The following is a 26,014-nucleotide window of genomic DNA, read 5'->3' as shown; positions in this document are numbered from 1 at the left end:
TGTTCTACTAACTATGCACTCCCTCCCCCACCCCTGTTCTCCCATAACATCTCAGAGGATTAGAGGCAAAACCTCAACCTAACTGTGAAGCATGATGGAAGGAGCATTATGGTTTGGAGATGCTTTACTGTCTCAGGGACTGGACAGTCTGCAATCATTGAGGGAACAATGAATTCAAAATTGTATCAAGACATTTTACAGGAGAATGGCAGGGTAGCAGTCCGTCACCTGAAACGTACTATAAATTGGATAATGCAACAAGACACCGATCTGAAAGGCAAGAGTAAATCAACAACAGAATGGTTTAAAGAAAAGAAAATTTGTGCTTCAGAATGACCGAGTCAAAGTCCCGACCTTAATCCTATAGAAATGTTGTGGAAGGAGCTGAAGCAAGCAGTTTATGCAAGAAATTCCACCAACATCCTACAGCTGAAGCAGTTTTCTAAGGAGGAGTGGCTGATGTGTAGGACTGGTCAACAGTTACTGGAAACATTTGGTTGAAGTTATGGCTGTACAAGAGGGTCAAACCAGTTACTGAAAGCAAAGGTTCACATACTTTTGCCAACAAATACATGTAATATTGGACCATTTTTCTCAATAAATGAACAAGTTTAATGTTTTTTTTGTATTATTTAATTGTGTTCTCTTTATCTAGTTTTAGTACTTACTTAAAGATCTAATCACATTTTAGGTCATATTTATGCAGAAAATTCTACAGGGTTCTACAGGGTTCGCAAACCTTCTAGCAGCACTGTACATAGGCAAAGTAAAAATACGTACTTCAGGTCAAGATCCTACATTAGAACCTGATGCCAGGTCTCGAAACATTGACCATTCCTTTGCCTCACAATTGCTGCTCAACCCACTGAGTTCTTGCAGTTTTTTTAAATTAAATTCTTCAAGGATTCTTGTTATCATCACAGTCAACTATTACCCCAATTCTGGGCAACCAAATGGTCTTTATATCCTGATAAATTAGTCTGATGAGTACTGTTACGTTCCCCAGTAACCGGGTGACTTATCAGCAAAGATAGATAGGTCCGCTGAAGCCTGATGCTACTATTTTCAAAAGTTTTTATTTATAAAGGGGCACAAACGTATGGTTAATACAAAACATTCAGATCATATACGTCGTCACAACTCAATCTAAAGCACAGGTATAGTAATAATCAATCAGAAATAAGCTCTATCGTTGTCCAGGGGTAATGTAGATATATATTGTTTGCTGGATATCTAAAAGTCTTTTGCGGTCACTGCAGTTCCACCAGCTGCCATCGTTGTGGTGTCACGTTGGTGTACTTTTGTTAGAAAGAGAGAGATTGAATGAAACATTTACCCGACAGGTTTTCCAACCTGTAGGAGTTCGTCGGAAGTCTCGTTGGGGAATGGACTCTCATCTGTGGCCTCCCCTGTAGCTAGGCCGTTCTTCCGTGGTGAGGTCGCCAATCCCAGGCAAGGAAAAGACGCACACGAACCCCACCACCGGCTGTGGCTATCAAAACGCTGTCGCAGGATTTCTAGCGTGTCTTCTGGTGCGTCTGAAGGGGTCGTCCCCCCCAGACCCTCCTTTATACTTCCTCACGGGATCGCCGGTGTCAATCTCTCTCTCAACCAGCCCACGTTGCCAGAGGGCTTTACACGTGGTCTTCATGAGACAATAGTCAGAGTCACTTTATTCTGCTTCCCGGGGGAACGTGGTCTTCAGCACGTCTCCCTCTCTCTCCCATTTTCCTGTCTCTATTCAGCACGTCTCTCCCCCTCTTGGGTCATTTGACCCCCCCTTTGACTAGGGCTCTTGCGATTCTCACAAAGGAGGGGGCTGGGGTCATAACAGTACCAACTCCAATTTAGGAGTAACTTTGAAACATTGGCTACTGTCACCAAGATGGTGCTAGTGAATGATGAAGTGCTTACCAAATTTCTAAATATACTGCTAAACTTCTCTCACTGCAAACTTCAGCCAGTAATTTCCCTTTAAGTATGAACTTTAGAACCATCTTAATGAACTAGCAATATCTTCTAAAGGACTCAGCAGACTTAACTCTCAAACATGCAGGTACTGCACGCTTAAGAGGATATAACCATGGTTGGGATAGGGGGAGGTTAAAAATGACTCCAAGCCAGGATGAAACAGAGGAACAAATTCCTTCTACCCAGCATCTTGTTAGCAAAGGTAGAGTCACAGGAGAAAAAGACCGAAGACCTGAGGACAAAATTGCTGCACATTAAGGCAAACGAGGAGTTGTTGCATTCTGTGTTTCACGTGAAACATGGCTCACTCTGGACACTCAGGATAAAACCTTAAGGCTTCTCAATACACTGGATGGACCAGACTGTAAACTTAGAGAAGGCAAAAGGTGGGATTCTGTGTTTCATAATAAATTCTTCGTGGTGCTTGAATGCAGCAGCCTTGTTGCACTCTTATTCCCCCGACCTTCATGATCCTGATCGCAGTTTACATGTTGCCAAAAGATATTAAAAAAGCACTCAATCTGTTGAATGCCACAATTAGCAAACAAGAAACAGCCTACCTTGACACCTTTCAAATAATTGTTGAGGACTTCAGTTAAGCTAGTTTGAAAAACTCTGCCCAATTATCATAAACGTATCACCTGCAGCGCCAGAGGTCCCAACACACTGGATCACTGTTATACTATGATTCGGAATATCTAACATTCCATGCCTAAACTGCATTTCGGGATATCTGATCACTTAGTTGTCCTCCCCCATCCTGCATACAGGAAGAGGCTAAAAAGCAAGGATCCAGAGACAGTCAAGAGGTGGTCGTAGGAGGCAGAGAAGTGGCTAGTAGATTGCTTTGAGTCAGTGGACTAGGTTCTGTTCAAGGACTCAGGATCTGAACGAGTACACCATGGTTTTATGAACTTTACAAAAACAGCTGTCGACAAATGCATCACCATAAATTAACCAACTAGAAGCCTTGGATGAACCACAAGATCCACAACTTGCTGAGGGCCAGATCAGTGACATTCAACTCTGGCAACCAAGTTAAATACAATAAGTCCACGAATGATCTATGTAAAGTCATCTCACATGTGAAGTTGCAACTCCAGACCAAACCTGAAGCACTGAAGGAGGCTTGACAGCCTGCAGCAGGGCTTGAATGCCATTATCTCCTACAAAATGAAACCAAGCAATATAGATACTAACAAGGCTTCACTCTCAGATGAGCTCAATGCATTTTATGCCATCAAAACAAGTAGGTACCTTCACGAACTCCCACAGCCCCCAAAGACACACGAATTCAGTCTGAAGTCAATGTAAGAGCATCTTCAGCAGGATGAACCCACGGAAAGCAAAGCAGACCAGACAGGGTATCTAGCCAAGTATCAAAGACCTGTACTGATCAACTGGCTGTAATGTTCACCAGTATCTTTTAACCTCTTGCTTTGGCAGTCTGAGATACGCACCTGCTTCAAGCAGGCTTCAATTACACTGGTGCCCAAGAATGTGGTTATCTACTTCAATGACCATCATCCAGTAGCACTTACATCCAGTGATTAAGTGCTTTGAGAGGTTGGTGATGACACATTAACTCCAGCCCGAGAAGCATCTTGGCTCCACTCCAATTTGCCTACCATCACAACAGGTCAACAGCTGATGCCATTTCATTGGCTCTCCACCTAACCCTGGGAAATCTGGCCAGCAAAGATGCACACATCAGGATGCTCTCCTTTGACTACAATTTGGTATTAATACCATCATTCCCTCAAAACTAATTAAGCTTCATGACCTAGGTGCCAATACCTCCTTGTGCAACTGGATCCTCCATTTCCTCACTTGTAGACCCCAGTCAGTTGAAATTAACACCTCCTCCTCCACAATCTCCTCCAGTACAGGTGCACTACAAGGCTGTGCACTTAGCCCCCTACTCTAGTTGCTTTTTACTTATGAATGTGAGGCTAATCACAATGTCATATTTAAGTCTGCTGATAACACCACTGAAGTTAGCCGAATCAAAGGTGGTGATGAATCAGCACATAGGATGGAGACTGAAAATCTAGCTGAGTGGTGCTGTACAACAACCTCTCATTCAATGTTAGCAAGACCAAGGAGATTATTATTGACTTCAGGAGGAGGAAACCAGAAATTTATTAGCCTGTAGTCTTCGGGGGATAAGAAGTGGAGAGGGTCAGCAATTTTAAATTCCTTGCTGTTATCGTTTCAGATTATCTGTCCCGAGACCAGCATGTTGCCATTATGAAGAAAGCACTTCAGTGCCTCTACTTCATTAGAAGTTTGTGAAGACTTGGCATGACATGTAAAACTTTTACAAACTTCTATAGATATGTTGCTAGACAGTATATTGACTAGTTGCATCACGGCTTGGCATGGAAATCCCAATATCCTTGTAAGGAAAAGCCTACAAAAAGTAGTGCATACAATCTAGTCCATCACAGGTAAAGTACACTGAGCACATGCCTACAAAATACCATCCAGGCCATGCTCTCTTCCAGCTGCTGACATCAGAAAGGTAGTACAGGAGCCTCAGGGCCCACAACAGTTATTACCCATCAGGCTCTTGAACCATCAGGGGTAACTTCACTAAATTCACTCACATCATCACCGAACTGGATTTGCTTTCAAGGACTTCATTTCAAGTTCTCAGTATTTATTGCTCATTTATCTGTTATTATTTTCTTTCTCTTGTATTTGCACACTTTGCTGTTTTTTTCCACATTGGTCATTGTCTGCTCTGATGGATGTGGTCTTGGTCTTGCATGGCTTCTGTTGTGTTTCTTGTATTTACTGTGACTCGCCACAAAAACAGGAATCTTGGGGTTGTACATGGTGACATACAAGTACTTTGATCATAAATTTACTTTGAACCAATGTCACAGATCACATTCACCCATATAATTTGGGCAGCTACCAGCCTTAGCTAAGCAACACACAAAGCAATGGAGGAACTCAGCATTCAGGCAGCATCTGTGGAGGAAAGTGGCCAGTCAATATTTCTGGCCAAGACTCTTAGCCATCCTAAATCCTTTAATCGGCCTAAAGTAACATTATTTCTTCCAGTTTGCTGTTTTCCACCTCACTGTTAATAATCAACTTTTAAATGGGCCCCAAAGAGCTACATCTTTCACTGTAGAAGGGAATGACTATTCTTCCACATAAGTTCTGGGTAACCCTGCAAGCATGGATAGATTTGTTGCACTTGAATTTGCATCAAAATGTTAACCTTAACAATGTTGGATTACAAGGTTTTTGCTGGTTAAACCAGAGGAACAGGCCCACATATACCATTGGATTCAGAGTTTCACGGTTAGCTAATACAGTTCTGCCCCATTTTCAAGTGGTGTGGGTGGATGGTAATGAAGCAAGGGAGCAAAACACACTTTTACTCTAAATTGGTCAAAAGAGAACTCTACTCATGTGAGCTTCCCAGAAGCCTTGCTAAGTAAATTCACCACAGGTAGTACAAGCAGCTAAAGAAATATTTGTGAAAAACATCCAAAACATTATTAATTCTTTTAACTTAGAAAATTTGTTGCGATTGATGATTTCACTGAATTTGATTTAAAGCCACAGGTGACAGTTTTTATGAATCATAAAATAAAATCTGAACTAAGTGTTTGCTTATAACTAGGAAAACAACACTGGTTCAGATTGGAAACGATAATTCCCAATGTAGAACTGCTCAATGGTGTTCAAATGTTCGATGGTGTTTAATATGAGTGAAAATAACCCTTTTAAAGTACAGGGTAAACTAAGTATTAGTATCCATTAAGATTCAATCACTCATTTGCCCGTTATGCTGCTGGCATTGAGGGCAGCAATGAAGGTCCTCCAACCTCTGTCTGTTCACACCATCTCACAAGGATATAGAAGGATTCTTCACTGCTGTTCCAAAACAGTTATTTTTAAACCAGTCAGGGCTGTTAGCCTTGGGCTGAACTCCTGAATTTGAAGGTCAGATGGACAACTCTTATTCTGACCTCTATCCTTTGATCTGTTTGGTGACCCTACCTGAGCCAAAGCACAATGACCTGACTAGCCAACATAGATCTCTGGCTTATTGAGACACGCAAGCCTCCAAACCCTCTAACAAGGTTAAAAGTCCTCATAGAGGATCCACTAACGTTACATACACAGAATTCAAATTAGTGCACCCTTAAGAATTGAATAGGATCAATTGAAGTAAATGACCTTAGAACTTTCAAATGTAGCACTAATGAAAAAGAAAGTGTATTTTCAAAACCTGAAGAATTAATGTGATTGGAATGAATTAAAAGACAAGCAATAATCCAAAATTTCCTTCAGCTTGAATCGTAACAGCCAGCCAAGCGTCACAATTTGTTTTTACTCTCACCACACAGAGCAATTTCCTCCCACCAACACCACTGCAAAATTCTGCCATTCTGACTCACTAAAAATCTATTTATATATGAAACATCCAGGTTTCCTTGGCTGCATAAGTCTAGGGAAGGCAACCTCTGGCCCCACCAAACGTTAGAGATTGATGCGCACTTGATCCCACCCCAAACCTCAGTTTGTGCGGATGCTGTGTCATTTGCTACCCTGTTACAAATTAATACCACAAAATAACACAGTACACTTCATAAGATTAAAGGAACTATATTTATGAATCTTAACTGAGGGGTTAGTAAAGAATAACAAAAAGAAAAGGGCCCAAATAGGCTGAAAACAGAACAAACAGCTCTTACAGAGCTGATAAATGAAATACCTACAGCATAACAGTAAAGATGTGAACCAGGACATTACATATAATACAGAACAATTAGCTTCTTGTCACTGTATAAAGAGGCAAAGTCCCCTATGAAAAATTACATATGCACATATTTAAGACAATAAAACAACTTATGAGGGGTGATTGATAAGTTCATGGCCTAAGGTAGGAGTCAATTTTAGAAAACCTAGCACATTTATTTTGCAACATAGTCCCCTCCTACATGTACACACTTAGTCCAGCGGTTGCAGAGCATACGGATCCCTTCTTTTTAGAAGTGGTCCACAGCAGGGGTGATTGATAAGTTTGTGGCCTAAGGTACAAGGAGATGAGTTATTAACTTAGCTTTCTGCATTTTTACTCAGAGTTGAACTGCACATGCATGTAATGAGAGCATCTTGGACCTCCAGCTGGTCCACGGCGGGGGCTATTGATAAGTTCGTGGCCTAAGGTAGAGGGAGATGAGTCATACAGCTCTCGTTACATGCACATGCAGGTCAATTCTTCGAGTGAAAATGCAGAAAGTTTGAAGTTAATAACTCATCGCCTTCTACCTTCGGCCACGAACTTATCAATCATCCCTCGTAAATGGTTAAATAAAAGTTTAGTTACAGGATTCTTTTCTTTAGTTTGGCTGAAAGGAAATGTAAATTGAAGACATTTAAAATCTACTTTAAACCAGAGGATGGTTTAATGTCCTTTACTACCAGGTGGGTATGTGTTTTATTGCATAGATGGTAAGGGGCCACTGACAGCTGCTGGCTGCACTTGGGAAGTGCAAGAAATGTTGATCTCAAGAACCTAATTCTAAGCCTCTGTCATGACTTGGCCTTACATTATACTGCTACATTTATTTTCCATGTACACAGTGAAGTGGACCCACTTATATCCTTGTTCTACTTTCATTCATCTCAAATTGAATGTTATTTTCCCACACCTAGGTTTTGATCACCTGTAGCACCATAGGACCACAATCTCATTTTGTTTAATTTAATTTCTGTAAGCATCGAGACATTTTATAACATTAAGCGCAAATAGTTATAAATATTTGATTGTAATGCTAAGACATAATCTACATAATAAGAGCAATACACCAAGCAATAAACAGAGTCAGGATGGAAGTTTAGAACTGCATATCACTGCCTCAGTCTACTTCACATATGAAGCAATTATAAAATATGTGACAATCCTACATCCGTATGTTCTCCTGCCACCTTGTGGATATAATATTAATTGAAAAAAAGTAGGAAACTACTGATGAACAAAACTTTTTTTTTTGGTTTGTCTCTCTTCTTGCCATTCTCCAACATCATCTCTCATTCACTCCTGCCACTCTGTTCTTAGACACCTACTTCTTTACAATATGTGAATGGTGAAATATTGAGGAGTTCTGAATTGGAAGGTGTGGAGCACAGGAAAAGGCCCTTCAATCCAGTGTTCTACCAAAATAATTAAACAGAACCAAATAGCTAACTAAACTAAAATTGTAACCCTTCTGCTTGTACAGGATCCATATCCCTATTTCTATGCATATTCATATGCCTATCAAAGAGCCTCTTAAACACCTTTATAGTACTTGCTTCAACTACCGTCCTTTGCGGTGCATTCCAAGCACCCACTACTTTCTGTATAAAATTTATCTGCACAGCCCCTTTCAACTTACCCTCTCTCACCTTAAATACATGCCCCCCCACACCTGAGTATTAGACATTTCAACCAGGGAGAAAGATACTAGTTGTTTATTCTATCGATGGCCTCTCAATCTTATAAATTTCTAACAGGTCTCCCTTAGTGCAGCCACTTAATGGACTTAGACCCCAAGATCCCTCTGTACATCAATGATAAGTGCCCTGTCATTAACTGTGTACTATCCCTTTATATTTCAGAGGGAAAAATCCCTTCCCTTCAAAGTGCAACAGCTCCAACTTGGCCAGATTAAACTTCCATCCACCATTTCTCTTCCCAAATCTGCAACTCGTTTGGCAATCTTCTACATTATCCACAGCACCACTAATCTTTGTATAATCTTCAAATTTACTAAACCACTTACCCACATTTTCATCTAGGTCATTTATATGTATCATAAACCGCAGAGGTCCAACTACAAACAAGAGAAAATCTGCAATTGCTGGAAATCCATGCAACACACACAAAATGCTGGAGGAACTCAGAAGGCCAGACAGCATACCTGTCGAAGGATCCTGGCCCGAAACACAGACTGTACTTTTTTTTCCATAGATGCTGCCTGGCTTGTGAGTTCCTCCAACATTTTGTGAGGTCCAAGTATAGATCCCTGGGAATGCCACTACTTACAGACTTCCAGTCAGAATATATCCAGTTGACTTTTACCTTCCGACCTCTATGAGCAAGCCAATTCAGAATCCAAAGCATCAAGTCACCATGGATTCTATGTACCTCAATCTAGCATGCTGGCACTCATCAAAAATCCACCTACACAATATCCACAGCTCTAGCTTCAATCACCTTCATCTCCTCCAACAGAAATTAATCAAGAAATTAATCAAATTAAACATGATGTGCCCTGCACACAGCCATGCTGATTGTTCCTAATTAAATTATGGTTATCCAAGTATTCATAAATCCTACTCCCCAAGGATCATCTCCAGTAGCTTCCTTTCCACTGATGTGAGAATCATCAATCTATATTTTCCAGGATATCCCCATTTCCCTTGTTGAACAACATTAGCTACTCGCCAGCCCTCTGGGACTTCACCAGAGAAAAATGAGGTATCCTTATGCATTAATTGAAAAAGATTAGTGCATAGGTAAAGCGAATGATTAGAATTGTAAGGGGAAATAATACAAGATTTAAAAAGGAAAGATACCATATGGAACCTTGGATACATAGAATCCCATAATTTCACTTCCTCTGTCCCATCTGCGACACGAGGAAGGCAGCAGCTAACTTTGATGAGCCCTTTATCCTGAAACAGTTTCACCTCGATATAGATACAAAGTGACCCAAGTATTTTTGTTTTTACCTTTAGGATTTAAGATCCTGCCTTCAATAGCCTTACCCATTTATAATGCCACATTACAATTGGGATTGCTTAATTAGATGTAAATTGTTTTGTGACACCCTGAAGTTGTAAAAAGTGGTATGTATATACATGCAAGTCTTTCTTTGTAGTCTGTGCACTCATTACAGAGACTGAGGTTAGGACAGAAATCGCTTTCTCAGAGCACCCACGCACTGAATTTCAGTTGCATGTAGGACATCCAACTTTGACAGTATTAGAAAATGAACTTAACTGGCTTGATATTGAGAATCAGAATTACCTCTGATATGACATGAAATTTGTTGTTTAGTAACAACAGCGCAGCTCAAAGACATAAAAATCTATAATTAACAAAAATAAGTAATTAGCACACACAAAAGGAATAATGAAGTAAACAAACCACTCAGAAATCCAATGGCAGAAGCGAAGAAACTGGTTCTAAATCAAATCATCAGACTTTATATCTCTTCCTTGATGATAGTAACAAGAAGAGGGCATGCTCCAAATGGAAAGGGTCCTTAATGACGGATGCTGTCTTCCTGAGGCACTTAAGATGTTTGAGCGATTTCAAGTGCCTGGGTGTCAAGATCTCTGAAGATCTAACCTCGTCCCAAATTACCAATGCAGCTATAAGGAAGACAAGACAGGCGCCATACTTCATCAAGAGTCTGAAGAGATATGGTTTGTTAACTAAAACACTGAACTAACACACTGTATAGGTGTACAGTGGAGAGCTTTCTGACAGACTGCATCACTCTCTGGTATGGGAGGGCGCTACTGCACAGGACTGAAAGCTACAGAAAGTTGTAAAATTAGTCAGCAGCATCTTGGGTACTAGCCTCCTTAGTATCCAAGACATTTTCAAGGAGCAGTGCCTCAGAAACATGATGCCCATTATTAAGGACCACCATCACCTAAGACATACCCGCTTCTCATTGTTACCATCAGGAAGGAGGGACAGAGGCCTGAAGGCACACACTTAGCGATTCAGGACAGGAACAGCTTCATCCTCTCTACCATACGATTCCTAAATGAACATTGAACCCATGAACACTACCTCACTTTTTTTTTTAAATGTAGATGTTATTTGTTTTTGCACTATGTTTAATCTACTCAATCTACATTAATATACTTACTATAACTTATTTATCTATTTTTTTCTTTTCTATATTATCACGTATTGCATTGTACTGCTGCTAAGTTAACAAATTTCCCAGCACATGCCACTGATTCTGATGGTCAGGAGGGTTGTGCCCATGGAACTGGCCGAGTCTGTAACACCCTACAGCCTCTTACAATCAAGGTTTCATACCAGTCTGTATTGCATCAAGACAGAATGTTCTCCACCACATATCCCCTTGATTGCATCAGTGCACTTGGTTCAGGATAGATCCTCTGTGCTGGTGATGTCCAGGAACTTGAAGACCCCTCAATGTGTTTTGTTCAGCTGCTCAGATAGGAAATTGCAGTATGCAGCACCAGTTATAATCTGCTCCCATCCAGTACTGATTCTGATCACCCTTGCTGTTATGTGGTTTTCAATTTGCTGGTTTTCACAACCCTGCTTATTCATCCTCCAATACCCTCTGGTACAAGGAATAATAATAAACTGAAGAAACCACCACATCTACCAATTCTTCTATGATAATTTGTGTTCCAAGGTATTTCTCAGAACAAAGCCACATAATCTTATTTCTAAAATGATGGAGACGGCACATTCCTAACTGCCCTGAGGTAGGTGAGTTTCTAATGTATTTGTAAGGAAGTTTAGAGTTAACCAACTTCACTACAAGCTTGCAGTCTTAAAGAAGGATTACACAAGGATGATGAATTTCCTTTAGTAAGGATGTGTTTGAACCAGTTGGGTTTCATTTCAATCATCAGTTTTAAGGTCATCATTGCTGGTCCAACCCAGAAGCAGCAAAGTGTTACTACCAGCAGAGTTCCACCTCACAGCTCCAGCTGCACAGATTTAATCCTGGCCTTGGATCCGGTCAGGGTGCAAACTATCCCCAAGACCACCTGGGTGTCCTCTGGATGGCACCCCAGCTTCCTCCCACATCCCAATATGTAGACTGGTAGAAGCTGGGGAAAGTTTATTGGAACACAAGAATAAAATGGGAATAGTATTTAATATGTTTTGAGTTCATGTGTGTGCTTGATTGGCAGAATGGACTCAGTGGGTAAAGGCCTTGTTTCCCTGTTGTTTATCAATTTCCAGATCTAGAACCTTGTCACAATTCTAAACACTAGCTTTGATAAACTTACTTCATTACAGCATGTCAAAATTTCAACAGGGGGCTGTTTCATCTCTTCACTCTCCAGTATGCCTACTATGGGTTTATCTCAACATTCTTTGTTGGCTTGTAGACACTGAAATCTCAGTGGATCATCAGTTGTTCATTGTACCTCAACAGAATGCACCAGTCACCGCTTTCAATCTGTGGATAGCTGTGAGTTTCAAGACTGACTAAAATTTAGCTAAGGTGATAACTTTTTGCATGTCTTATGATCTTCCTGCTACTTATATTCGTTAAGTCTTACCCAAACCAAGCCACAAGGCATGAGTGATAACATTACATCTTGATTTTCTTGCTAATACTCTGGTATCTTCATTCATTAAACACATCATTCTGTTTCACCATCATTGCCAACAACATGGCCACAAGTGATGATATAACAGAAAGAAAAGCTGGAAATACTCAACAAGCCAGAACCCAACTATGGAAGAAGTGTTAACTCCAGAAACACAAAAGGACTGCAGATGCTGGAATCTGGAGCAAAATAAAATACAATTGTAGGAACGTAGTTGTCAGGCAGCATCTGTTGAATAGATTCCTTAAAGTTGTCATAGACAGGGATAGGAATGGGGACAGCTCCCACTACCTATTAAATGCTCCCAATGGTGTGCCTCAAGTAGCCCCTGACAAACAAGTCAAGCTCTTGTGTGGCTTAGCTACTCAGCCCAGCAGAACCATTTCTACTGACAGCAGAAGGGGCAATGGCAGGTTACTGGAGCCTTAAAACCAGTCGCTTTAGGCAGATGGGGCTCATCAGCTGTGGTTGGCAGCACAACTAGGAAAAGGAAAACTCCATTCTCAGCCTCCGCTGCCTTGTTGCTATACCCACTCATGGGGAAGGCTTTGGGAGTAAAGCCAGATGGAAAAAGAAGCGGAGCTGGATTCCATAAGGCAGTCCTACATTGAGTTTAATGCTGTCTGGCAACTCCTGTGATGCTGCTGGTACCAAACTGTATTGGTCTCTGCCATTCCTTTCAGTTCATCAGTTGCATGGAGAGGGGGGAGCTGGCTAAATGAGCAACAGCTTGCTCTCCATATTGTACTGCCCAGGCTTACATATCTAGACAGCTAGGATGCAATATCCATGGTCAACCCTGACCGACGGAGGCCAAGACACAACATACCTCACTTACAATGCAAGTTGTGCAAAAGAAACAAAAAAAAACACTACACAGTTGGCCAATAGAACTGATAACAAACCTATGCATTTCATGCAGTATTAAACTTGAGAGTCATAGAAAACTACAGCACAGAAACCAGTCCTTTGGCCCATCTAGTCCACTTAAACTGCTTAGTCCCATCAACCTACACCCTTTTGTAACAATTTCTTGCCAATAATTTGGATGTACTTAATAGAAAAATTAAAGAATTAGGGTAGCGTGGTAGCAAAGCAGTTAGCGTAACATCTAATACAGCCAGCAATCAGGGTTCAATTCCAGCCGCTGTAAGGAGCTTGTACGTTCCCTCCGTGACTGCGTGGGTTTCCTCCCACAGTCCAAAGACGTATGGGTTAGGTTAGTAAGTTGTGGACATTATGCTGGCAATTCATGCGGGCTGCCCCAGCACATATTCAGACTGTGGTGGTTGTTGATGCAAACACTGCATGGTTTGACGTACATGTGACAAGTAAAGCTCAGCTTAATCCTTCAATTCCTGTAACATTCAATTTACATTTTTAATACGTTTTTAATGTAAACTAAACTGACTGCAAGACTTCAACTAGTTGTTATTTCAGAAGGCATATCAACCAGAAATAAACACAAATGTGTTAGGACAGAGATCTATGCTATTACTCTATTCAACTGTTCAATTCAAGAATAAATCCATTTACAAACATTTAACGTTCAGAGGCACTGGTTTACCCTGTACAGTGGGAGAAACATCTTGGATTTAGCAACAAAGAAAGAAAGAATGAATTAATTCACTTGCTCTTCTTCCAGTCTAGTTTACTTCATTTAACGTTAACAACGCTCTCCCCTACACTGGAGAAATCAAAATCAGGCTTATTATCACTGGCATGTGACGTGAAATTTGTTAACTTAGCAGCATCAGTTCAACACAATACATAATTCAAATGCATACGGGCGACCGCTTTGTTGAGCATCTGCGTTCAGTCGGCAGGGGTGACTCTGAGCTTCCTGTTACCTGCCACCGTAACTCTCACACTCTGATCTGTTGGTCTGTGGCCTTTTGTGAGGATACAAGCAAGCCCAATACAAGCTTGATGAACAGCACCTCATCTTCCTGAATTCTATAACTAGGATTCCTCAGGGATTTAACTTTCAGGTACCTGTGATATTACCTCAACTTATTTGTTTTATTTTCCACTTCTCCCACTAGGAGTGGAAAAAGTGCCTAGTCTGGCCTCATGCCTTTCTGCATTTCACAACTCCTACATTCTTTTGCTTATGTTCTCACTTCTCCAATTCAATCACCAACCTGATAACTTTGTTTGAAGTTTATCTCCTTAGTTTTACCCGATCTGAGACATCACCCCTCCCTGCAGCTTGAAAAGCTTCTTTTCTTACAAGACCATAAAACACAAGGAGAGATTTAGGTCATTTGGCCCATCGAATCTGCTCTGTCACTCAATCATGGCTGTTCATTTTACTCCTCCTCAGCCCTATTCCCTGCCCTTCTCTCCATAACCTAATAACCTAACAACCTGGGCTCCACAGCTGCCTGTGGTAACAAATTCCACAAATTCACCACCTTCTAGCTAAAGAAGTTTCTCTGCATCTCAGTTTTAAATGGACACCCCTCTATTCTGAGGCTGTACCCTCTTGTCCTATCCACTCCCACTATGGGAAACATCCTTTCCAAATCCACGCTGACTAGGTCTTTCAACATTCAAAAGGTTTCAATCAGATCCCCCACACCCCATCCTTCTAAATTCCAGCGAGTACAGACTCAGAGCTATCAAACGTTTCTCACATGATAACCCTTTCAATCCTGGAATCATCCTTGTGAACTTCCTCTGAACCCGCTCCAATGCCAGCACATCTTTTCTTAGATGAGGATCCCAAAAATGTCCACAATACTCAAGGTGAGCACTTACCAGTACCTTATAAAGCGTCAGCATCACATCCCTGCTCTTGTATTCTATTCCTCCTGAAATAAATGCCAACATTGCATTCGTCTTCCTCACCAACTTAACCTGCAAGTTAACCTTTAAAGTGTTCTGCACAAGGACTCCCAGGTCCCTTTACATCTCAGATTTTTGGATTTTCTCTGTTTAGAAAATAGTCTGCACATTTATTTCTACTACCAAAGTTCATGACCATGCATTTTCCAACATTGTATTTCATTTGCCACTTTCTTATCCATTCTCCTAATCTGTCTAAGTCCTTCTGTAGCCTACTTGCTTCCTCAACACTAACTGCTCCTCCACCAATCTTTGCATCATCTGCAAACTTGGCAACAAAGCCACCTATGCCATCATCTAAATCATTGATATACACCATAAAAGCAGTCTCAACACCAACCCCTACAGAACACCACGTCACTGGCAGCCAACAGAAAAGGATCCTTTTATTCCCACTGGCTGCCTCCTGCTAATCAGCTATCCTCTAACCATGCCAGTAACTTTCCTGTAATACCATGGCCTCTCAACTTGGAAGTCCAAATATACAACATCCACTGTATCCCCTTTATCCATCCTACTTGCAATCACCTCAAAGAATTCCAACATGTTCATCAGGCAAGATTTCCCTTAAGGAAACCATGCTGATTTTGTCCTATCTTGCCTTGTGTCAAGTACTCCATAACCTTATCCTTAACAATTGACTCACAACATCTTCCCAACCACTTGAGGTCAAGCTAACTAATCTACAATTTCCATTCTGTTGCCTTTTTCTTTTCTTAAAAAATGGAGTAACATTGGCAATTTTCCAGTCCTCTGGGATCATGCCAGAGTCCAATGATTTTTGAAAGATATTAATAATGCCTTCACAATTTCTACAGCTACTTCTTTCAGAACCCCAAGGTGCAGCTCATCTAGTCCGAGTGACTTATGTACCCTTAGGTCTTTCAGCTTTTTGAGCATCTTCTCCCTTGTAATTGTAACTGCACTCAGTCCTCATCCCTCACACCCTTCAATTTCTGGCATACTGTTAATATCTTCCACAGTGAAGACTGATGCAAAATACTCATTTAGTTTATCTGCCATCTCATTGTCCCACATTATTATTTCTCTAGCCTCATTTTCCAGTAGTTCTATATCCACTCACATCTCTCTTTATTTTTTTTTAAACATACAAAGCTTTTACTACCTACTCTGATATTGTTTGCTAGCTAGCTTTCATAGTTCTTTTCCTTCCTAATGATTCTTTTAGTTGTTCTCTGTAGGTTTTTTTTAAAAAAGCTTCCCAATCCTCTAACTTCCCACTAATTTTTGCTTCATTGTATGCTCTCTCTTTTGCTTTTACATTAGCTTAGACTTCCCTTGTCATCCACAGTTGCATTATTTTGCCACTTGAGTATTTCTTTGTTTTTGGAATATGTCCATCTTGCACCTTCCTCATTTTCCCCCAGAAACTCAAGCCACTGCTGCTCTGCTGTCATCCCTGCCAGCATCTCCTTCCAATCTACTTTGGCCAACTCCTCTCTCATATGACAGTATTTTTCTTTACTCCACTGAAATACTGCTATGTTAGACTTTACTTTCTCCCTATCAAAATTCAAGTTGAACTTAATCAGATTGTGATCACTACCTCCAATTGGTTATTTTATTTTAAGCTTCGTAATCACCTTGGGATCATTACATAATCCCAATCCAGTATAGTTGACCTAGTAGACTCAATGACCAACTGTCCTAAAAAGCCATCTTGTAGGTATTCAACAAACACACTCTCGAGATCTATGACCAACCTGCCTCAGCAAGGACCTGGACCCATTGCAATTTTCCTATTGCCACATTAGGTCAATGGCAGATGCAATCTCAATGGCTCTTCACATGGCTTTAGACCACCAGGACAACACAAACACCTACGTCAGGATGCTGTTCATTGACTATAGCTCAGCATTTAATACCATCGTTCCCACAATCCTGACTGAAAAGTTGCAGAACCTGGGCCTCTGTACCTCCCTCTGTAATTGGATCCTCGTCTTTTTAACTGGCAGACCACAATCTGTGCGGATTGGTGATAACATATTCTCCTCGCTGACGATCAACACTGACCTCTGGGGTGTGTGATTAGCCCACTGTTCTACTCTCTATGTACTCATGACTGTGTTGCTGGGCATAGTTCAAATACCATTGATAAATTTGCTGACGATACAACCATTGCTAGTAGAATCTCAGGTGGTGAGGAGAGGGCATACAGGAGTGAGATATGCCAACTAGTGGAGTGGTGCCACAGCAACAACCCGGCACTCAATGTCAGTAAGACGAAACAGCTTATTGTGGACTTCAGGAAGGGTAAGACGAAGGAACACATACCAATCCTCATAGAGGGATCAGAAGTAGACAGAGTGAGCAGTTTCAAGTTCCTGGGTATTAAGATCTCTGAGGATCTAACTTGGTCCCAACATACTGATGCAGTTATAAAGAAAGGCAAGACAGCGGCTATACTTCATTAGGAGCTTGAAGAGATTTGGTATGTCAATAAATACACTCAAAAACTTCTGTAGCTGAACCGTCTAGAGCATTCTGAAGGCTGCATCACTATCTGGTATGGGGGGGGGGGGGGGGGGGCGCTACTGCACAGAACCAAAAGAAGCTTCAGAGGATTGTAGATTTAGTCAGCTCCATCTTGGGTACTAGCCTACAAAGTACCCAGGACATCTTTAGGGAGCGATGTCTCAGAAAGGCAGCGTCCATTATTAAGGTCCTCCAGCACCCAGGGCATGCCCTTTTCGCACTGTTACCATCAGGTAAGAGGTACAGAAGCCTGAAGGCACACATTCAGCAATTCAGGACCAGCTTCTTCCCCTCTGCCATCCAATTCCTTAAATGACATTGAACCCTTGGACACTACCTCTCACTTTTTAAAAAAATATATGGCATTTCTGTTTTTTGCATGATTTTTAATCTATTCAATAGATTTATACGTATACTGGATAAAGTCTACTGAATAAGATTTACTTATTTATTATTTCTTCTATTTTATGTATTGCGTTGAACTGCTGCTGCTAAGTTAACAAATTTCACTTCACATGCCAGTGAAAATAAATCTGATTCTGAATTTTCCAATGGACTTGCATGTTGAAATCTCCCATGACTATCATAACATTTCCCTGTTGACGCACCTTTTCTATTTCCCTTTGTAATTGGTGGTCCACATCCCAGCTGCTGCTGGGAGGCCTGCATATAACTACCATCAGGGTCCTTTTAACCTTGCAGTTTCTTAACTGAACCCACGAAACATCTTCCGATCCTATGTCACATCTTTCTACAGATTTGATGCCTTTTTTTAAAAACCAGCAATGCCATGCCACCCCCTCTGTCTACCTTCCTATCCCTCTGATAAATGTGTAGCCTTGGACATTCAGCTCTCAACTGCATCCATCCTTCAGCCATGATTCAGTGATGGCCACAGCATTATACCTGACAATCTGTAATACTGCAACAAGATCATCCACCTTATTTCTTAATACATGCATTGAGATACAACATAAGTACTGTATTTGCTACCCTTTTTGATTCTGCATCCCTAATGCGCTGATACTCACCCCAATGCCTGCAATTTTGTCCTATTATCTGACTGCCCTTCCTGACAGTCTGACTGCTTTTTGCTGTTTTACCATCCATCCTATCCTGAGTCTCCAGTTCCCAACCCGCTGCCAAATTAGTTTAAACCAAACCCAACAACCCTAAAAAACCTGCCCACGATAATATTGGTACCCCTCGGGTTCAGGTGCAGCACATCACTTTTGTGCAGGTCATACCTCCCCTAGAAGAGATCCCAATGATCCAAGAACCTGAAGCCCTGGCCCCTTCTCAGCCACGTATTAATCTGTCAAATCATCTTGTTTCTACCGTCACTGGCACATGATAAGGACAGCAACCAAAAACTACTACCCTGGAAATTCTGCTTCTCAACTTTCTGCCTAGCTCTCTAAATTCTCATTTCAGGATGTCTTTGCTTTTCCTTCCTATGCCAATATGTACCAAGACATCTGGGTGCTCTCCCTCTGTGGACACGATCCGAGACGACCCGGACCCTGGCATATGGGAGGCAATATACCATTCAAGTGTCCCATTCACGTGCTCAGAATCTCCTGTCTGTTCCCTTAACTAGTGAGTCCCTATCACTACCACACCCCTCTTCCTCCTTTTTTTTCCCTTTCTGCACCACAGACTCATGCTCAATGCCAGTAACATTGTCTCTGAAACATTCCCCGAGGTGGTCACCCCCCACAACTGTTTTGGATACTAGTGGCGTATGGCCAAGTAGTTAAGCCATTGGTCTAGTGATCTGAAGGTCGCTAATTCGAATCTCAGCTAAAGCAGCGTGTTGTGTCCTTGAGCAGGGCACTTAACCACACATTACTCTGCGACGACAACGCAAAGCTGTATTGGCCTTTGCCTTTCCCTCCGACAACATCGGAGGCGTGGAGGGGAGACCTGCAGCATGGGCAACTGCCGGTCTCCCAAACAACCCTGCCCAGGCCTGCGCCCTGGAAACCTTCCAAGGCACAAATCTGTGGTCTCACGAGACTAATGCATGCCTATATACAGTGGCATGCAAAAGTCTGGGCACTCCTGGTCAAAATTTCTGTTACTGTGAATAGTTAAGTGAGTAGAAGATGAACTGATCTCCAATAGTCATAAAGTTAAAGATGACACAGTCTTTTCAACATTTTAAGCAAGATTAGTGTATTATTTTTGTTTTGTACAATTTTAGAGTGAAAAAAAGGAAAGGAGCACCATGCAAATGTTTGGGCACCCCCAGAGATTTGAGCTTTCAGATAACTTTTACCAAGGTCTCAGACCTTAATTAGCTTATTAGGGCTATGGCTTGTTAACAGTCATCGTTAGGAAAGGCCAGGTGATGCAAATTTCAAAGCTTTATAAATAGCCTGACTCCTCAAACCTTGTCCCAACAATTAGCAGTCATGGGCTCCTCTAAAATTACTCTGATGCACACAAAGCAGGAGAAGGTTATAAGAAAATAGCAAAGCGTTTTCAGGTAGCTGTTTCCTCAGTTCGTAATGTAATTAAGAAATGACAGTTAACAGGCACGGTGAAAGTCAAGTTGAGGTCTGGAAGACCAAGAAAACTTTCCGAGAGAACTGCTCATAGACAGACATACTTTATTGATCCCGAGGGAAATTGGCTTTTGTTACAGTTGCACCAACAAAGAATAGAGTAGAAATATAGCAAAATAAAACCAGAAATAATTATAAGTAAATTATTCCAAGTTGAAATAAGTCCAGGTCCAGCCTATTGGCTCAGAGTGTCTGACACTCCGAGGGGGGAGTTGTAAAGTTTGATGGCCACAGGCAGGAATGACTTCCTATGCCGCTCAGTGTTACATCTCGGTGGAATGACTCTCTGGCTTAATGTACTCCTGTGCCTAACCAGTACATTATGGAGTGGATGTACATTATCCAAGATGGCATGCAACTTGGACAGCATCCTCTTTTCAGACACCACTGTCAGAGAGTCCAGTTCCACCCCCACAACACCGCTGTCGGGATAAGGCCATACTTAGGTTGGAGGAACACCACCTTATATTCTGTTCGGGTAGCCTCCAACCTGATGGCATGAACATCAATTTCTCGAACTTCCAGTAATGCCTCCACCCCACTTCACCATTTCCCATCCCCTTGTCCGTTTCTCATGTTATCTTCTTGCCCACCCATCACCTCCCTCTGGTGCTCCCCCTCTCCTTTTTTCTTTCTCCCATGGCCCTCTGTCTCTTTCACCAATCAACTTCATAGCTCTTTACTTCATCTCTCCCCCCTCCAAGATTCACCTATTGTCTGGCATTCTTCGCTCTCCCCCTCCCCCCCCCCCCCACCTTTCAAATCTACTCCTTAGCTTTTCTTCTCCAGTCTCGCCGAAGGGTTTCGGCCTGAAACATCAAATGTACTTTTTTCCATAGATGCTGCCTGGCCTGCTGAGTTCCTCCAGCATTTTGTGTGTATTACTTAGAGGGGAATGGCCACAGGGGTGCTCTGTGCTAACTGCCTATTCACATTTCTATTCCTCCTGACAGTCACCCTATGTTCTGAGGAAGGAGCTTCCACCTGAAACACCGACTGCTCCTCTGTGCACAGATGCATCCTGGTTCTATTTTAGACCCTGTTATTGCAGGTTTTTTCCCCCTTTTTCCTTTACCCTTTCACATCTCTAACCCCACAAGTCCTAAATTTCTGACTTACTGTGCGTTCTTGATTTTAATCACTCCAATAGCAGCCAAGCTTTCAGCTATCTGGAGTCCAAGCTCCCAAAATGCCTCTGTAAAGTACTGTCATTACTATACATGCTTTTGGTTAACATTTTACATTCGCTACATTTTAAGATATTTACCTGAAACACACTGAATTATTTAATCACCTTTAGCTGTGTTATAAATACAAGTTTTTGGATTCTGAACTCAATTTTCCAGAATGAGAAAATTAAAGCACTAACTGGAACAAGGGCTGGAAAGTTTGAAGAAATTGGCAGCTGAGTTACACATTCTGTTAAGATGGGGTTAGGGGAATGGTTGTAAGGATTTTTCATTTGATGTAAGTTACCTGAGAGTACACTGACAAATTAGAGCTCCATGCATTTAGTTTAGCAGAATAAGTGGGAGCAACATGCAAATAGTGCAAATGATGTTCAGGAAATGAAAATAAACAACCTTGTTAATGAACTGGATGTGAGGTGCAAGGCTCAGCTTAATGTGATCAATCAAAATTCCACCAGACAAATGGACACAATTGGAGATGTAAGAGAAACTCCCAGTTACCATGGATATTGCATTGATGGAAAAGTAAGGCTAGAATGGGTTTGACTATCAAGACCAATTTTATACTAAATCCAAAACCTCAATTGATTAATTCCAATCGACTCCACAGAAGCAATCCGTACGGCTCAAAATCATTTTCTACAGTGACTTGGAACCAGCAACAATTGCCATTGTAGAAAATGTGCTGAAGGAAAATTCGCAAGGGATCAGTACACCTGATCTTGGAGCAAAGTATACCAAACAAAATTATTTAAAAATGACTCCTGACTAATAACCATCTCTAAATTGTTCCAATATTTTCCTAGCCACAATGTAAAATCCTTTGCAATTCTTTCAGAAAACTTTGAAACATACCTCAGTATCTGTAAATATAAGTCACATTAAAGATTTAAATTATGTCCACTCTCCTTAAAGATGCTGCCAAACATGCTGTATACAAAATACTCAAAATCCAAAGTATAAACAAAATTTTTTTCAATTTTGTTGTTTCATAGGCAGTTTCTTTAAAGCAATGTTGTTAACCTCAAAGTTTACCAAATAAGTTTGTGTAAGACAATAAAAAGAATAAGTTAAAAAGCCTGCAAATGTCAAACTACAGTGCTGAGACATGTCCCAGGATGCAATGATGTAACCTGGGTCATCAGGGTGTTTCGGGTCTTTCATCACAACCTTGCCCAGGTGATCCAGCCAAGGCTGATCAGGCTGTGGCTTTGGTCCACAGGTCACATCTCTTGATCCATGCCATCTGAAGGCTTGCTCAGCAACCTCTGTAATGGTCCTGATGCCTCTACTCTTTGCAGACCCCATAATGCCAAGGGGAGAGTAGGCTCTACACAGCATGCAGCCAACAAAACCTCTCTACACTTTACATCTATAGGCTCGCAGAGCAGTTTACTTCAAGCAGTTTAATGTTTATAAAATAGAGTATCAAATTAAGTTGTAGAAAATTCCACAAATACCCCTCTACAGGCATGTTAGGATTCCACAACACACAAAATCACAGGTCAGCTTTGCCTCAATAATAGTAGATTCAGTCACAAAAGCTTAGGGTTTGTATAGCACCTTAAAAGTGTAAAATGCCCTTAGAGCTTTGCTCACCACTGCTGGGAACTGATTTAGGAAAGGAAAAACAAAAGGGAAATCAGGCTGAAACGTTGACTGTACTCCTTTCATAGATACAGCCTGGCCTGCTGAGTTCCTCCAGCGTTTTGTGTTTGTTGCTTGGGTTTCCAGCAGCTGCAGATTTTCTGGTTTGTGAGAGAAATCAGGAGTGTGTGTGTGTGTGTGTGTGGGGGGGGGGGGGTGAGGGGAATATTGATGACACAGAAGTTCAGTCATATGGTGAAAAACTCTGGGGCCGCATGGCATTATTCGATTACCCGCAAAGACAGAAGAGGGATATAGAATATGCAGTGAATGGTAAGGAAACAAGTGCCAATGTTACAGAGATACATGTTACAGCAGGAGTGCGGACGCGGCTCCTTCGTATCTCCTTGACGACTGGGTTACTGTCTCTGGATACCAAATCCGAACATAAAAGGAGATACGAAATATACTAAACGGCCCCCGGCGGAAGCGAATATCGCAGTAGTACTCCCTAACTCAACGCCTGCTCCTACTCACCTCGTTGTTCACGTTCATCGGCGCTCCCGACGCCGCCATGCTGCTCCAACAACGATGGCAACCTGACGCAGTCAAAATACAGCGCTCGCATCCGCGCTTCTCGTGAAGTCAAAATTCGGTTTAGAACCAATAGAAATGGAATGCTCCAAAACCGTTTCAAATCTTTCACCCTTGATCTGCAAAACTAGCGAAAACATAGGATTAAGATACATTAGGTTATTTTTCCATTTCACTGTCGATTATTCGCCTAAAATGCAATCTCATAAATTAAGGAGAACAGAGGAATGACTGTTGTATGCCGCTGTATCAGGCCGAACCTGACCCTCACAAAGTATCAGTAAGACATTTAGGCTTGTCAGCAAAGCTGAACTTACATCCAGTCTTTTTTTTTTCTCTGCTATCAATATTCATTTGTATTCAGTTTCGCGAAATAGAATGGTATACCACAGAAGAAATAAAAGCTGGAACATAACACAAACTCTGGAAGAGATCAACGGGTCAAGAATCTGTGGAAGAAAAGGGATGGTTTACGTTTCGAATCGAGACCATGCATCAAGTTTCAAGTTTATTGCCATAGGTCCGAATATGTGCCCAGGGTATAGCTTTTTGCTGTAGCAGCACAGTACATTACAAACATGACAACATAAATTACATAACTTAATATAAATTATACTTGTAATAACAGAAATATAACAAATAAAGTGTAACAACCTTAGGGAAATACAGTCAGAAGAATTAGGGAGACAGAATTAAGGACTTTCAGGTCAGTTCAAGAACTGATAGCAGTGTGGAAGAAGCTGTTGATGGACCTTGACCTTTGAGGCTTGAGGTTCCTGTACCTCAAGTCTGATGGCAGCAATGAGAAGACAGTATAGCCTGGATGTCAATGGTCTTTAGAAGATGAACGCAACCTTCCTGAGACATCGTCTCTTGTAGATGTCATCAATTGAACCTATGATGGAACTGGCCGAGTTCATCTCAGGAAACCTCTGTCCCCTTCCTTTCCAGTCCCAATGAAGGGTCTCAGCCCAAAATTTCAACTGTTTATTCCACTCCATAGATGCTACCTGACTTGTTGAGCTCCTCCAGCGTTTTATGTGTGTTGCTCAAGATTTCCAGCATCTGCAGAATCTCGTGTGCCTATTAAATTCTGGTTCTATTTTTCTCTCCGCCGATCCTGGCTGAGCTAGGCAACAAGTAGGTTCCATGCGGCCAATAGAAGAGATGACCTGAGGGTGTATACAGTAAGGGTGAGTTTGGTTCTTAATAAAAGGTTGTATGACTTTTCAATGATGAGAAGTAATGTCAAGATAAAAATCATGGGAAGGGTTTGGGTGCAGAAAGAAGGGTTGAGCATCCTTGAAAGTAGATAAATCACCATTCCCAAATGACTCTTAACTCAAATGTTAAGAGGCATTGCTGGAAACAGCAAAATTTTTTATTTATAATTCATCAATCCTTTCTGGCTACAAGGTTGGTATTGGGATTCTGCTAACATGCTACCCTTGCTTAGAAAGATGAACTAATTCAATGGAATAAATATAAGCCTGACAATTTAAGTGGTGGGAAAATCTCTGAAAATATTTTTAGAAACTGTACTCACTATTCATTTGTTTCATAGTGTATATACAAATGATTTAGGCTTAAATATAGGGGAGAAGAGAATAATTAGTTGAGAGATGGTGTAGTTAGATTTATGATTAATAATGATCTAGAAAATAATACACCATAGATACCATTAAAAGATGAATCAATTGAACACACCAGAGGCAATTGGGGAGGGGAAATTTAGCCAAGTGAATATTTACTCTACAACCAATCTATTAGGTATCTCCTGGACCAAATAAAGGGACCACTGAGTGTATGTTTGTGGTCTTCTGCTGCTGTAGTCCATCCACTTCAACTTCGAATTGCTGTGCATTCAGAGATGCTCTTCTGCACACCACTGTGGTAATGTGTGGTTATTTGAGTTGCTGTCGCCTTCCCATCAGTTTAAACCAGTCTGGTCATTGTCTTCTGACCTCCTGTTAACAAGGTACACACTGGATGCTTTTGTACTTCACACCATTCGATGTAAACTCTAGAGACTTTGCTGCGTGAAAATCACAGTTGCTGAGATTTTCAAACCACACTGTCTGACACCAGCAATCATTCCACAGAAAAAGTCACTTTGATCACATTTCTTCCCCGTTCTGATGTTTGGTCTGAACAACAACTGAACCTCTTGACCATGTCCGCATGCTTTTATTCATGGAGTTGCTGAAACATGATTGCGTAATTAGATATTTGCATTAATGAGCAGGTATATAGGTGAACCTAATAAAGAGGCCACTATGTGTACAGTGAGAGGATACTAAGAAATGTCGTAGAATAGACATTTTGCAACCTTTTATCTGACTCTGATGACCTGACCCACTAATGTCCCATTGACTCTGATACTGTAATGCTTCTATG

At 41.3% G+C, this 26,014-nt stretch overlaps 1 protein-coding gene across 2 annotated transcripts in view; it reads right to left on the bottom strand.

Moving 5' to 3' along the window:
* srfbp1 (serum response factor binding protein 1) overlaps positions 1-23,700 on the bottom strand; it is a 191,250-nt gene extending 167,550 nt beyond the window's left edge. For both annotated transcript variants that reach the window (XM_073069255.1, XM_073069265.1), the window contains exon 1: positions 23,561-23,700. In XM_073069255.1, the coding sequence (XP_072925356.1) occupies positions 23,561-23,599 (39 nt within the window). In that variant the 5' untranslated portion in view covers positions 23,600-23,700. The remainder of the gene's footprint in view (positions 1-23,560) is intronic.
* Positions 23,701-26,014: the final 2,314 nt, after the last annotated feature.

This window comes from Hemitrygon akajei, chromosome 2, assembly GCF_048418815.1.
Source record: "Hemitrygon akajei chromosome 2, sHemAka1.3, whole genome shotgun sequence".
NCBI classification, from domain to species: Eukaryota; Metazoa; Chordata; class Chondrichthyes; order Myliobatiformes; family Dasyatidae; genus Hemitrygon; species Hemitrygon akajei.
This window is presented reverse-complemented; position numbering and strand designations above follow the sequence as displayed.